General features: G+C 40.9%; 1 protein-coding gene across 9 annotated transcripts in view; it reads left to right on the top strand.

The window, feature by feature from the left end:
- The window catches only part of PATJ (PATJ crumbs cell polarity complex component), a 392,685-nt gene that overhangs the window by 322,234 nt on the left and 58,318 nt on the right, over positions 1 to 12,133 (top strand). For all 9 annotated transcript variants that reach the window (XM_033916053.1, XM_033916047.1, XM_033916046.1 and 6 more), the window contains one exon: positions 414 to 497. In XM_033916053.1, the coding sequence (XP_033771944.1) occupies positions 414 to 497 (84 nt within the window). The remainder of the gene's footprint in view (positions 1 to 413; positions 498 to 12,133) is intronic.

Here is a 12,133-nt window from a genome sequence, read left to right as displayed (position 1 = left end):
GTTTTGGCTTTAATGGAAGAGGTCATTACGATTTGTTTGGGGTTTTTTTTTTTTTAATTCTGCCTTGTTATAACTAGATCAGTGTGCTGCTTTCATGATGGTTCATGAAATGCCTTTGAAATGAAATGCCTCATCTTCTTTCTCCTCCATAGTGATTCCTCTGTCCTATTAATCTCTTTCTCCTCAACAACACATTTCCGGTCCTATTAACTCTCCTCTTCCCCCCTCTTAAATTCAATCAATTTGTACCTCGCTTAATCTATTGTAAACCGCATAGAACTTAACGGTATTGCGGTATATAAGCTGTTGTTATTATTATTATTATTATTTCACTGTTATATCCCTGGGTGCTGTTGCAAGTTGTCATATTTTTATTCTGCGCATTAAACCATGTATAACTATTTCCCCAACAGGATGCTATTGTCATACATGAGGTTTATGAAGAAGGGGCAGCAGCTAGAGATGGTAGACTATGGGCTGGTGACCAAATTCTTGAGGTAAGCTTACCAAGGCTTTGCTGTGCATATCTTTGGTTCTGTAGTGTAAGTTAGCATCTGGTATCTGTCTGCTGCGTAACATGCCATCTAAGTTATGAGCTCTAAACTTATTCTCTAGTAATCAAACAATGATGTTGCTGGATTGTCTCCAGATTTGTTTTTATGCAAATATGTGATAATTACTCAAGCTAACATATCAATTATCAAAACAATTCTGACAATATGTGTTCCTTCAGATTTTTTGGGGGGTGAAACACTTAAGATCTAGTGCTCTAAAACTTGGGATTTGTTTCCAGCACGTTATATGTGCAGATCATATAAGAAACCAGGCGTTTAAATTCACAACTGAGGGCTCTTTTTACTAAGCTGCATTAGCGTTTTTAGAGCACGCAGCATTTTAGCATGCGCTAAACCCGCGCTTCACGTCTAGAACTAACGCCAGCTCAATGCTGGCGTTAAGGTCTAGCGCGCACGGCAATTTAGCGCGCGTTAAAGCCCTAACCCGGCTTAGTAAAATGAGCCCTGAGTTTCTCCAGGGATGTGTGCATGTGTTAGACCAGGGCATTCTATGACTGATGATATTTCTTGTTGCTTGCGTGTTAGACCTACCGTATAATCATGGGGTTTTTTTTTTAATATTTTGCTTGTTTGGGGTTTTTTTTACATTTAAAATTAGTGCTTAGGCTCATAGGAAATTATAAAAGGTTGGTCAATATTGAGACCTCCTTGTAATTTTCCCAACTATTCTTATTTATATATAGTATCTTTTAATAGACCCTCAGAAATGCCACCAGCCACTCAAATACATATTATAGTGGTTGGATTTATACATTAATTCCTCACCGGGTCAATCCAACTATTTTTAAAATTTTTTATATTGATGATTTTCAAAAAGTGCATCAGTGCATAGATAAAACTTTTTATAAATATAAAGCTAATACTTAGCTTAGCTTAGGTGGTCCATTCTAAGGGATCCTGTCACCGACATGTTTCACCCTGCTCGGGTTTCATCAGGGTTGTAATCCCTAGAACATTAAAACCCATATTAAACACTAAATCTGTGAAGGACTAAACTCCCTTAGAATGGCCCACCTAAGCTAAGCTAAGTATTAGCTTTATATTTATAAAAAGTTTTATCTATGCACTGATGCACTTTTTGAAAATCATCAATTTAAAAAATAGTTGGATTGACCCGGTGAGGAATTAATGTATAAATCCAACCACTATGATTTGCATTTGAGTGGCTGGTGGCATTTCTGAGGGTCTGTTAAAAGATACTATATATAAATAAGAATAGTTGGGAAAATTACAAGGAGGTCTCAATATTGACCAACCTTTTATAATTTCTGTTGATACGTATTTCCCATCTAAATAGACTTTCTTGACTAAATAACTTACATCAATTGATTATACAATATAGGCTCATAGGAGCCATCTTTTCAAAATTATTAGGGGTGCTAAACCCAATAGCAATGGCCTCTCCCTGGACACAATCAAGGAGTTTGTTCAGTTTAGGGGGTGTTTAAGCACCCACAGAGCTGGCTGCTATGCAAAAGCTAATACCGTTTTACTAAACTGCAGTAAAAATGTTTTCTTGCTATACTTAATATAATTAATGTGCAATACACTTCTCTCTCCGTATTCGCGGTTTCAGCAATCGCGGTTTCGATTATTTGCTGTTTTTAGCTTGCTGGCTCCTCCCCCCCCCCCCCAATTACATCAGCTTGCATAGAGAAATCACTGATTCCAAGTATTTACAGAGAAAATCGCCGATTCCCGGCACTTTCTTCACCGTGTTTTGCCTCTCCTTCAGAAACAGGCCAGGTCTCCCACCATGTTATTCATGGTTTCACCATATTCACGATGGTTTTTAATAGAAAACAGCGAATAACACATGAAAAAGTTATTCGCGGTTTTTCTGTATTCACGGGTCTGTTAATCCCCTATCACAGCGAATAGTGTAGCTGCAAAGTCTCAGCTTCAAGTTTTGGGACATGCCCAGCATCTTCTACAGTCAATACAGGATCAGTGCATAGTGGAACATCACCTATTCAGATTAAGAAAGCCACACTCTCTGCCGCAGTAAGCATTTAAACATGGTAAGTAACTGTACACAAACTGCAAGATGCAGAGCCTTCCTGTTTCCCATCCCGTTCCATACTATATGCACTTATAGGTGGATTCAATAAATATTGCTCAAAATTTGGCATTGAACAGTATTCTGTAAGGGACTTTCATGGACTGGTGCCCTTTATAGAGCAGTGTATCGTGCCAGGATCTGCACTCAACTTTGGGCGTGAGGAGTGAAGCCAACTGAAACCAAATATAAATCTCAGTGCACGTTATTCTATAACAGAACACACGTTTCAAGAGAATGCCTCTGACCCGCCCATGTCCCTCCCATGACCACACCCCCTTTGTAGGTCCACACAGAAACTCTTAGGCAGTATTCTATAAATGTTTTTTCTGCCCAGTGTCAGCACCTTGCATCCATAAGAATGTTTTTCTGCGCTGAAAATTTAGCATGGAGGTAGCACCTAATGTCTGGCGCCATATATAGAATTCCACTGCTAATTATGTGAATTAACATGCATTAAGAGAACAGTTCTATAATTTGGCACCTCCAATTAGACATACCTAAGGATAACAGGCGTCTGGATTTACCCGGATGGTTTTTCAAAACCTGCCATTTTGTCCGAGTTTTGAAAAGCAGATCGCGTCGGGAGGGGCATGCACACATGTTCTCCCCATCGAGACGAGCGAGCTGAGGGGGGTGAGGCTAGGGGTAAGGCTGGGGCATGGTGTGGGTGTAACGGTGCGGGGATGGGTAGAACTGGGCAGGTCTGTGGGCCCTGATTTTACATACGTAAAATCTGGTAACCTTAGGCATACTGATGCCATGTGCTGAGTGCCAAGATGTCATAGAATTCTAGCATAAAGCTGACTTGGCGGGACTATTTATGCCATGCGAATAGCAGGTGTAAATGGACATGCCTAAGTGTGCCTTGCACACATGTAGCATAGTATTCTATAAGTTATGCATGTAAGTTAGAGGCATATCCGTGCCCCTTCCATGCTCTACCCATTTGAATGGTTAATGCATTATGGCATCTACATGCTAGCTTATTGAATAGACAAAACAAGAAAAACAGCAGTACCACGTACAATGATAAAGGCAAAGTTTATTAAATTGATTGCGGTTAAAAACAACACCTTAAAAGCTAAACCACGGGACCCAACACAGTCTGTGTTTCGGTACACGTCTTCTTCAGGGGTCCCAGGTTGGAAAGGGATCGAATAGAACCACAAAACAAACTAAAAACCTGTGTTAAGACAAACGCCAAAGGACAATCTGTGCGTGAGCTACTAGATGGTGTTTCTTCTCTTCATATTTCTCTAGCATGTATTTAAATACTTCTTACATAGATACTATAATTAGATTGTGAGCCCACTGGGACAGAGAGGGAAATGTTTCTAATGATGGAAAATGTAACCCTCATTTCTAATGCATTAGTATTGTAAACCGCTTAACATTCGTGTACAAGCGGTATATCAAATATAAGAAATCCAATCCAAAATTGTTGGTGGAAGAAGACATACTGGTATCCTGGGGTGTGGTGTAACAGGATTTTTGGTGTTTTAACTACATTAATGGAGCCAGACTGACTTATGACACCTTTAGGAAAGAAATAAAAACTGCATTGTTTGATAGATTTATCTCCTAAACAGAAGTTACACTAAAACTAATACTTCCTTCCAGTGGCGTACCAAGGGGGAGGCGGTCCGCCCCGGGTGCAGCCTTAGGGGGGGTGCACAGTCGGCCAGTTCTGAAAAATGGTCGATCGCCAAGGCAAAGTTAGTCGATCGCGGAGCCCATACCGGGCTCCGCGATAGACTCACTTTGCCTTGGCGATCGACCATTTTCCGGACCTGGCCAGCTGTGCACCCCACCTAAGACTGCCGTCGGAGAGGAATTCCGGGCCAGCTAATCGCTGCCTGGCTGGGCGGAACTTCCTCTCCGACGGCAGAATTGACGTCGGGGAGAGGAATGCTGGTCGGCCCGATGCAGGGAAGCAGAGAGAGCTTGGGGCAGCCACGGTGGTAGCTTTGGGGCCTGTTCCGTAGTGGTTTGGTGGAGGGCAGGGAGAAAGAAAGAAAGGGGGCAGGCAGGGAGAAGGGAAACAGAAAAAAAGAAAGGGGGCATTAAGAGAGGAAAAAGAAAGGGAGGCAGGGAGAAAGAAAGAAAGAGGGCAGGCAAGGAGACAGAAGAAAAGAAGAGAAACAGAAAAAAAGAAAGGGGGCATGAAGAGAGAATGAAAGAAAGGGCAGGGAGAGAGGAATAAAAAGTTGGGGGAGGGAATGAGATCTGGAGGAGAGGAAGCATACAGGCTGAAAGAAGGGAAGAAATACTGGATGCACAGTCAGAAGAAGATAGTGCAACCAGAGACTCATGAAATCACCAGACAATAAAGATAGGAAAAATTATTTTATTTTAAATTTAGTGATCAAAATGTGTCTGAATTTATATCTGCTGTCTATATTTTACACTATGGTCCCCTTTTACTAAACCGCATTAGTGGTTTTTAGCACAGGGAGCCTATGAACGTCGAGAGCAGCGCTGGGCATTCAGCGCAGCTCCCTGCGCTAAAAACTGCTATCGTGGTTTAATAAAAAGGGAGGGGGGTATTTCTCTATTTTTGTATGGTTGTTACTGAGGTGACAGTGCATAGAGTCATCTGCTTTGACCTCTTTGAAAAAATCCCAGAATAGGAATGATAATTAACATTTTCTATGTGTACAGTGTGGTTTGTGGTTTTTTTAAAAAATTTTATTGTTGGTAGATCATTTTGACTTGGTCATTTTAAAAGTAGCTCGCAAGCCCAAAAAGTGTGGGCACCCCTGAGCTAGAGCATTGAAGCTGCATGTGGCTGCCATAAAGGTCATCTCTGACACAACCAGAAGTTGCATCAGAGACGACCTTTACAGCAGCCGTATGCAACTACAACGCTCCGGCTGCTGTAAGAAGACAGTTTAGACAGTGCCGGCCACAAGGCAGGGAGGTTTGTCGGACCGGGCCTGTTGTCCGGGGGGGGGGGGGGGTTGCAGATCTTGTTGCCAAAATCCAAAATCGGAAAGATGAGGAAGGGAAAAAGATGGGCCTGTGGTGGATGGAGAGATTGAGAGAAGGGGGCAGATGATGGAAGTGGGTAGAAAGGGGAGAGAGAAGAGGTCAGATGATGGAAGTGGGGAGAAGGGAGAGCAAATGCTGAATGGAAGTGGAGAAAGAGAACACATACTGGATGGAAGGAGGGATAAAGAAAAAGGACATATGCTGGATGGGGGAAGAAGATAGAGATAGTGGAGGGGTTAAGGAAAGGGGTGTCATGCTGTGGATAGATATAGTGAAAAGAGGGAAACTGAGGACTGCATAGTAAGAAAGAATTTAATTTAAACGGAGGCAGAAAATAAAGAAGGAAGACCAGAGAAGAAAGGGAAGAGAGAGAGAGATGGCAGAGAACGGGGAAGGAGACAGAGATATCAGATCTGAGCGGAGGAAATGAGTAGAGAGAGATGCTAAAAACCACAGGGCGGAGGGAAAAAGAGATGAAAGGAGAAAGATGCCAGACCATGAGGGAACAGAGGGAAGATGATGGATGCCAGACCAAAGGGGGGGTCTAGAGGAGAGATGGAAGGGGGAGGCATACAGATTATGGAAGGGGCATAGAAGGAGAGAAGATGCCATAGAGGGAGAGGCAGAGAGATGTCATACAATGGATGGAAGGAAGACAGTAACAAGAAGATGAGGAAAGCAGAAACCAGAGAAGACAAAGGTAGAACAAAAATTTTCTATTTATTTATTGCTTTAGGTGTTGCATTTTATGCAGAGTCCAGCTTCTTGCTGGTTCAATTTAACCTTTGTCTATGTATTTATATTTATTTTATCCCCCCTTTTACAAAACTGTGGAACGTTTTTTAGTGCCAGCCATGGTGGTAGCAGCTGATGCTCAGAATTCTGAGAGTCAGAGCTGTTACCACAGTGGCTAAAATCCACACTACAGTTTTGTAAAAGGGTGAGGGGTTAGTTTGTGATGACATATTCCATACTAGGCGAAGGTGTTTTCTGTGTTCTTTGTGTTCGAAAGACATGGTTTTCTTTTAGGATTGACGGTGTAGGATTGATCTGTACTGGTCTGGCTTGTTTAGTTTTACAATGGGTATATTGATGTACTGCTCACTGCAATATGTAAGATGCTGCCTTTTCCTAGGTACTCATGTGTGACATGTGGCTTGTTGCTAAAAATCATGTTTTTCATACAGATGGGGAGGGGGTGGTGCCAAAAAATGATGGGCCCCGGGTGTCACATATGCTAGGTACGCCACTGCTTCCTTCATGTCCTTTCTTGTTGTATTTTCAATAATCTGAATTTTTTGTAATTCGCTGATTGTCCAGCTCTCTTCGGTGTGAACTGCCTAGAAGTCGTCTGATTATGGCGGTATAGAAGAATAAAGTTATTATTATTATTATTGAGTCTTGGAAGTTGGTGCTGTTCTGGTGTGGCAGATTTGCTATGTAAGTCTGGAACATGTTTTTTGTTGGTTTGTGTATTATCTTCCAAATCCTGGTAGTGGAGCATTCATTTTGCTGTTAATAATGTTACTCTGGAATCTGTGGATTATGCACATTGAACTTTACTTGTAAAGGTATAATTATACCGGGTATATAGAGGGCAGAAGATGGTGCAATATAAGTTTGCCTAATATTCTTGCACTAGCCTTGAATTTTTCCATTGTGTTCCAGTTAGAAATTCTATAATAAATTAATGGTCTATGCTGCCATCTTTTGGAAGAAAGAGAAATAATCACCTAATGGTTTTCAGTATTTGTGTACTGTAGTAGCTAGAAACCAACAGTTTAGAATTGTATAGAACAAATCTGAAAAATTGATTAAATAAAGAGAAAATAAAATATTGTTTTAATTTTAGATATATAATTTATCGAAATACAATTAGAAATCAAATATACATGTCATAGTGAGTCATTTCATGAATGCTGTACAAAATACAGTAAGATTAGTTATCTTTAATCGAAAATGAAGTGCTTAAAGAGAAGGAAAAAATAAGCAGGTCTTTTGTTTAATACTATAAAAAAGAAAAGCAAGCAGGTCATAACTCAATCTTCATAAGAACATAAGAATTGCCACTGCTGGGTCAGACCAGTGGTCCATTGTGCCCAGCAGTCCGCTCACGCGGCGGCCCTTAGGTCAAACACCAGTGCTCTATTTGAGTCTAACCTTACCTGAGTACATTCTGGTCCAGCAGGAACTTATCTAACCTTGTCTTGAGTCCCTGAAGGGAGTTTCCCCTATAAAAGTCTCTGGAAGAGCGTTCCAGATTTCTACCACTCTCTGGGTGAAGAAGAACTTCCTAACGTTTGTACGGAATCTTTTCCCTTCCAACTTTAGCGAGTGTCCTCTCGTTCTCTTCACCTCAGAGAGGGTGAACAATCTCTCCTCTACTAAGTCAATTCCCTTCAATATCTTGAATGTTTCATCCCTTCCCCTCTCAGTCTTATCTTTTCAAAGGAGGAAGAGGTCCAGTTTCTCTAGCCTCTCATTCTAATTACCTAAACCACAAGAACATTTAATCAGATATAAGCAATAGTACTCTTAAAACATTTCTGTAGAGCTACAAGGTATATACAATGCTGTACAGATACAAGAAGAAACAGTTCCTGCTATGTAGACCTTACAAACAAGTTGACCCCCTGATAAGTGCTTTAGAGAGAGAATTTGTTCTGTAGGGATTAGGGAAAAAACCAGTGGGTTGTGGATTAACTCTGGCCTTAACAAATGACTCTAAATGTGTAGAGTTTTTAAAGACAAGCAAACTAAACAAAGAGGAGACATAAACCTCTACACCAGGGGTGCCCAAATGGTCGATCGTGATCGACCAGTAGATTGCAAAGGCAACGCGAGTCAATAGCATTGCCTTTGCGATCTTTTTCTCCCTACTGCTTCCCCAAGCTGCCTGGCTGGCCTGGAACTTCCTCCCCGACATTAGAATTGATGCTGGAGGTGAAGTTTTATGAGTCCAGCGCTTGTAAACACCAGGCCTGGCTCGGGGAAGCAGCAGGGAGAAATCACGTTGGTGGCTTGAGGGTGGGGGTAGGGAAAGAATCAGGAAGTGGAGAAATTGGAACGATGGCTTGGTGGGGGGGCAGGGGTAGAGAGAAAGAAAGAAAGGCAGAAAGAAAGAAATATTGGCTTTACAGAAGAAGGAAGTGTAACCAGAGACTCATGAAATCACCAGACAACAAAGGTAGGAAAAATGATTTTATTTTCAATTTAGTGATCAAAATATGTCCGTTTTGAGAATTTATATCTGCTGTCTATATTTTGCACTATGGCCACCTTTTACTAAACCGTAATAGCATGTTTTACCTCAGGGAGCCTATGAGCATCGAGAGCAGCGCAGGGCATTCAGCGCAGCTTCCTGCGCTAAAAACCGCTATTGCAGTTTAGTAAAAGGGGAGGGAGTATATTTGTCTATTTTTGTATTGTTGTTACTGAGGTGACATTGCATTTTTAAAGTCATCTGCCTTGACCTCTGTTAAAAACCCCAAATACAAATAATAATAAACATTTTATCTACGTACAGTGTGTTTTGTGTTTTTTTAAATTTTATTGTTGGTAGATCATTTTGACTTGGTCATTTTAAAAGTAGCTCGCAAGCCAAAAAAGTGGGGGCACCCCTGCTCTACACCTAAAGTCCAGCAACAGTTGTCAACAATAGGGAATAGACCATACGTTTCCCACAAAAAGGAGAAAGCAGAGCCAGAGTAAAAAAAAAGTTCAATACTCCTTTAATAAAATCAATTGCTATAAAAGGGCATGAGGTCTGATGGTTTCATATAACAATATCAGCCAAAGCATGGCACAATTGAACAGATATGTCCATGTCAAGTATCCACCAGAAGACAGCACAATTGAACAGATGAACCTGACACAGGTGTTTTGGCAAGAGTGCTTGCCTCAGGGGTCACAGTATCTTGGCTGTGCAATACAGAGTTAAATGTACTAAGAAGCATCTCAATGACATAATGATTCCACAGGAGTCCTGCTTATGCTGGCTGCCAATCTCAAAATGGCTAGGCGGCTCCCATGGCAGCCATCTTGATTCAGTGGCGTCAGCAGGCAGAAATGAGTGGGCTCTGTTCTTTCTCCCCAAAAGACCACAAGACTACCAGGATTTGTTAACATAGGTCTTGGGAAGGCCTCCAGGGGGGGGTTGGCAGCCCAGGGGTCCAAATCTCTGCATGGGAAAGAGACATGACGATAGCAGAGCGTGATTGCGGGTGGGGTGCCATGGGAGTTTTGCTTCTTCTGAATCCAAAACCAAAATTTGGTTGTCCGTTATACTAGGGCATGATTAAGACATAGGCAAGAAAACAACAACGAAGGAGACCAGATGGTGCTCAATCCTTTTATTTTAAAACAGACGCGACACGATCGTGTTTCAGCCCAAAAGGGCCTGCCTCAGGAATCTTGTTGTTAAATGATAAAACCCTATATTAATCCATATGTCCAAGTATTGCAATAAATTCTCTTTAAAAACACAAAAGTGATGGCTGGCAATGAGTGCAGCAAAACCGCATAGGACTGAAAATGAAACTGTGGATCCGATATTTAGGAGGAGCCATCTCAGATTAATTAAATTTTATTTTTATTTATTTTTTTATATACTGCAGCAACCTTAACATTCAGAGCAATTTACAAATAAGACCAGATACAACCGGGTTCTACAATAGTAATAAATCATACAATACTCATGACGCTGTACGCACTATAAATTTATCAAATAGGTAAGCGTTCATCTTTTGCCTAAAAACTAAATAAGAACTAGGAATTAAAAAATAGCATTCTAATTCATCCCAAAGCCGCAACGCCTGGAAGGCTAACACTTTATCCACATAACTTCACTTTGATCGACCCTGAACTGTGGGAAAAGCAAAATAATTAACTCTTTGGGTAATTCAAGAATAGGCAGCAAATTCAAACCTCCCCACAAGGTAAGAAGGGACCAACCCATTCAATATTTTGTAGAGTACACAAACAAACTTAAATAGCACCCACACCCGTACCAACAACCCAATGTAACGTAAGATAAAATCAGTTACACAATCAAATTTCTTCAATGAGAATTTTGCTGCTAGAAAGAAGTGCGTGGGATAGAAAAAGAAACCAAGAAACACTGTGGATTGACAATGTTCCTGAAATGGACTTTATTAAAGTTCCACAAGTCAAAGTAAGCAATCCACATAGAAATAACATAATCCACATAAAAACCTTGAGGACTGAAAGCATGGGACCTAACATGGTCCGTGTTTCGACAAGATAGTCTTCTTCAGGGGTCCCTGATAGTCCTAAAGTAGTAGATACGTGGGCAAAATGGTCCAAAAGTGTTCAAATTCCTTAATAAAATATTGTACTTCTCCTTGAATAATTGGTCTGTGATCTAGCAGCCTGGAATAAATTTCTCCAATATCCTTTATAATAAGTTGAGCCGAGACGACGGCCAGGACCGGAGTGTCCCGCTTCTGCAGGCTGTTCATCGAGGACCCCACCACCTTGAGGGAAAGAGCCAGTGCCAATGCTGCCCACAGAAGACTGACTATTCTCCCCACTTCCTGTGCATTACTACTACTTCTACTACTACTACTACTACTACTATTTATCACATACTATATATAGCACTAGTTTCCAGTCCTCAGGAGATTTCAACCAGCAGCACTTCTAGCCCACTGCTTCCTCCTCTGCAATCAGAACCTTTAGGGAGTTTGAAAATGTATTTCTAATACAACGGGAGGCTTAATTAACTTGTTTGCCTAGGGGCCACCAAATGATTAATCCTGCCCTGACTATTACAACATAACATCTCTATAACACCACTAGACAAATGCAGTACTGTACAGAAGCAAAAAAAAAAAAATAGAGACAGTCCCTGTCTTCTAATGCTATCACTCTACTTGACTTCTTATATAGGCTTATAATTTCACTTAGGATATCACCACTTCACCACCTAAATAGCAATTTGTATATATAACCTTCCCGGCATATATAACTGATATCAGTGTTAATACTCTTAAGGTCCTCAGTGACACCACTTAAAGCTCAAGCTTCTCATTGCTTTAAGCTTTACGTGTCCACTCTTCATCGGCACCTAATCTTATATTTTATATCTATTTTTCAGATCATTTATTTCTTTAAATCTTTTTAATACTTAGCTTCATAATTTGTGGTTAAGTATGAAAAAGATTTAAAAGAAATAAATGATCTGAAAAATAGATATAAAATTTAAGATTAGGTGCCAATGAAGAGTGGACACGTAAAGCTTAAAACCTTTTCACCTACCCACCACTCAACGGTACTCGTCGTAAGAAACTTTACGACAACCTCCTGGGGACACAGGCAGCTAAAATAGACTCTGACATCTCAAAATTACTGACCAAAACAACAGACATAAAAGAGTTCCGCAAAGAAATAAAAACATTACTGTTCAAAAAATATCTCCCATCACTCTAACCACCACCCAATGAGCTCCCAATCAACGACTTCGGAAATACCCACCTATATTATC

Source organism: Geotrypetes seraphini, chromosome 12, assembly GCF_902459505.1.
Source record: "Geotrypetes seraphini chromosome 12, aGeoSer1.1, whole genome shotgun sequence".
In the NCBI taxonomy this organism is placed as follows: domain Eukaryota; kingdom Metazoa; phylum Chordata; class Amphibia; order Gymnophiona; family Dermophiidae; genus Geotrypetes; species Geotrypetes seraphini.
This window is presented reverse-complemented; position numbering and strand designations above follow the sequence as displayed.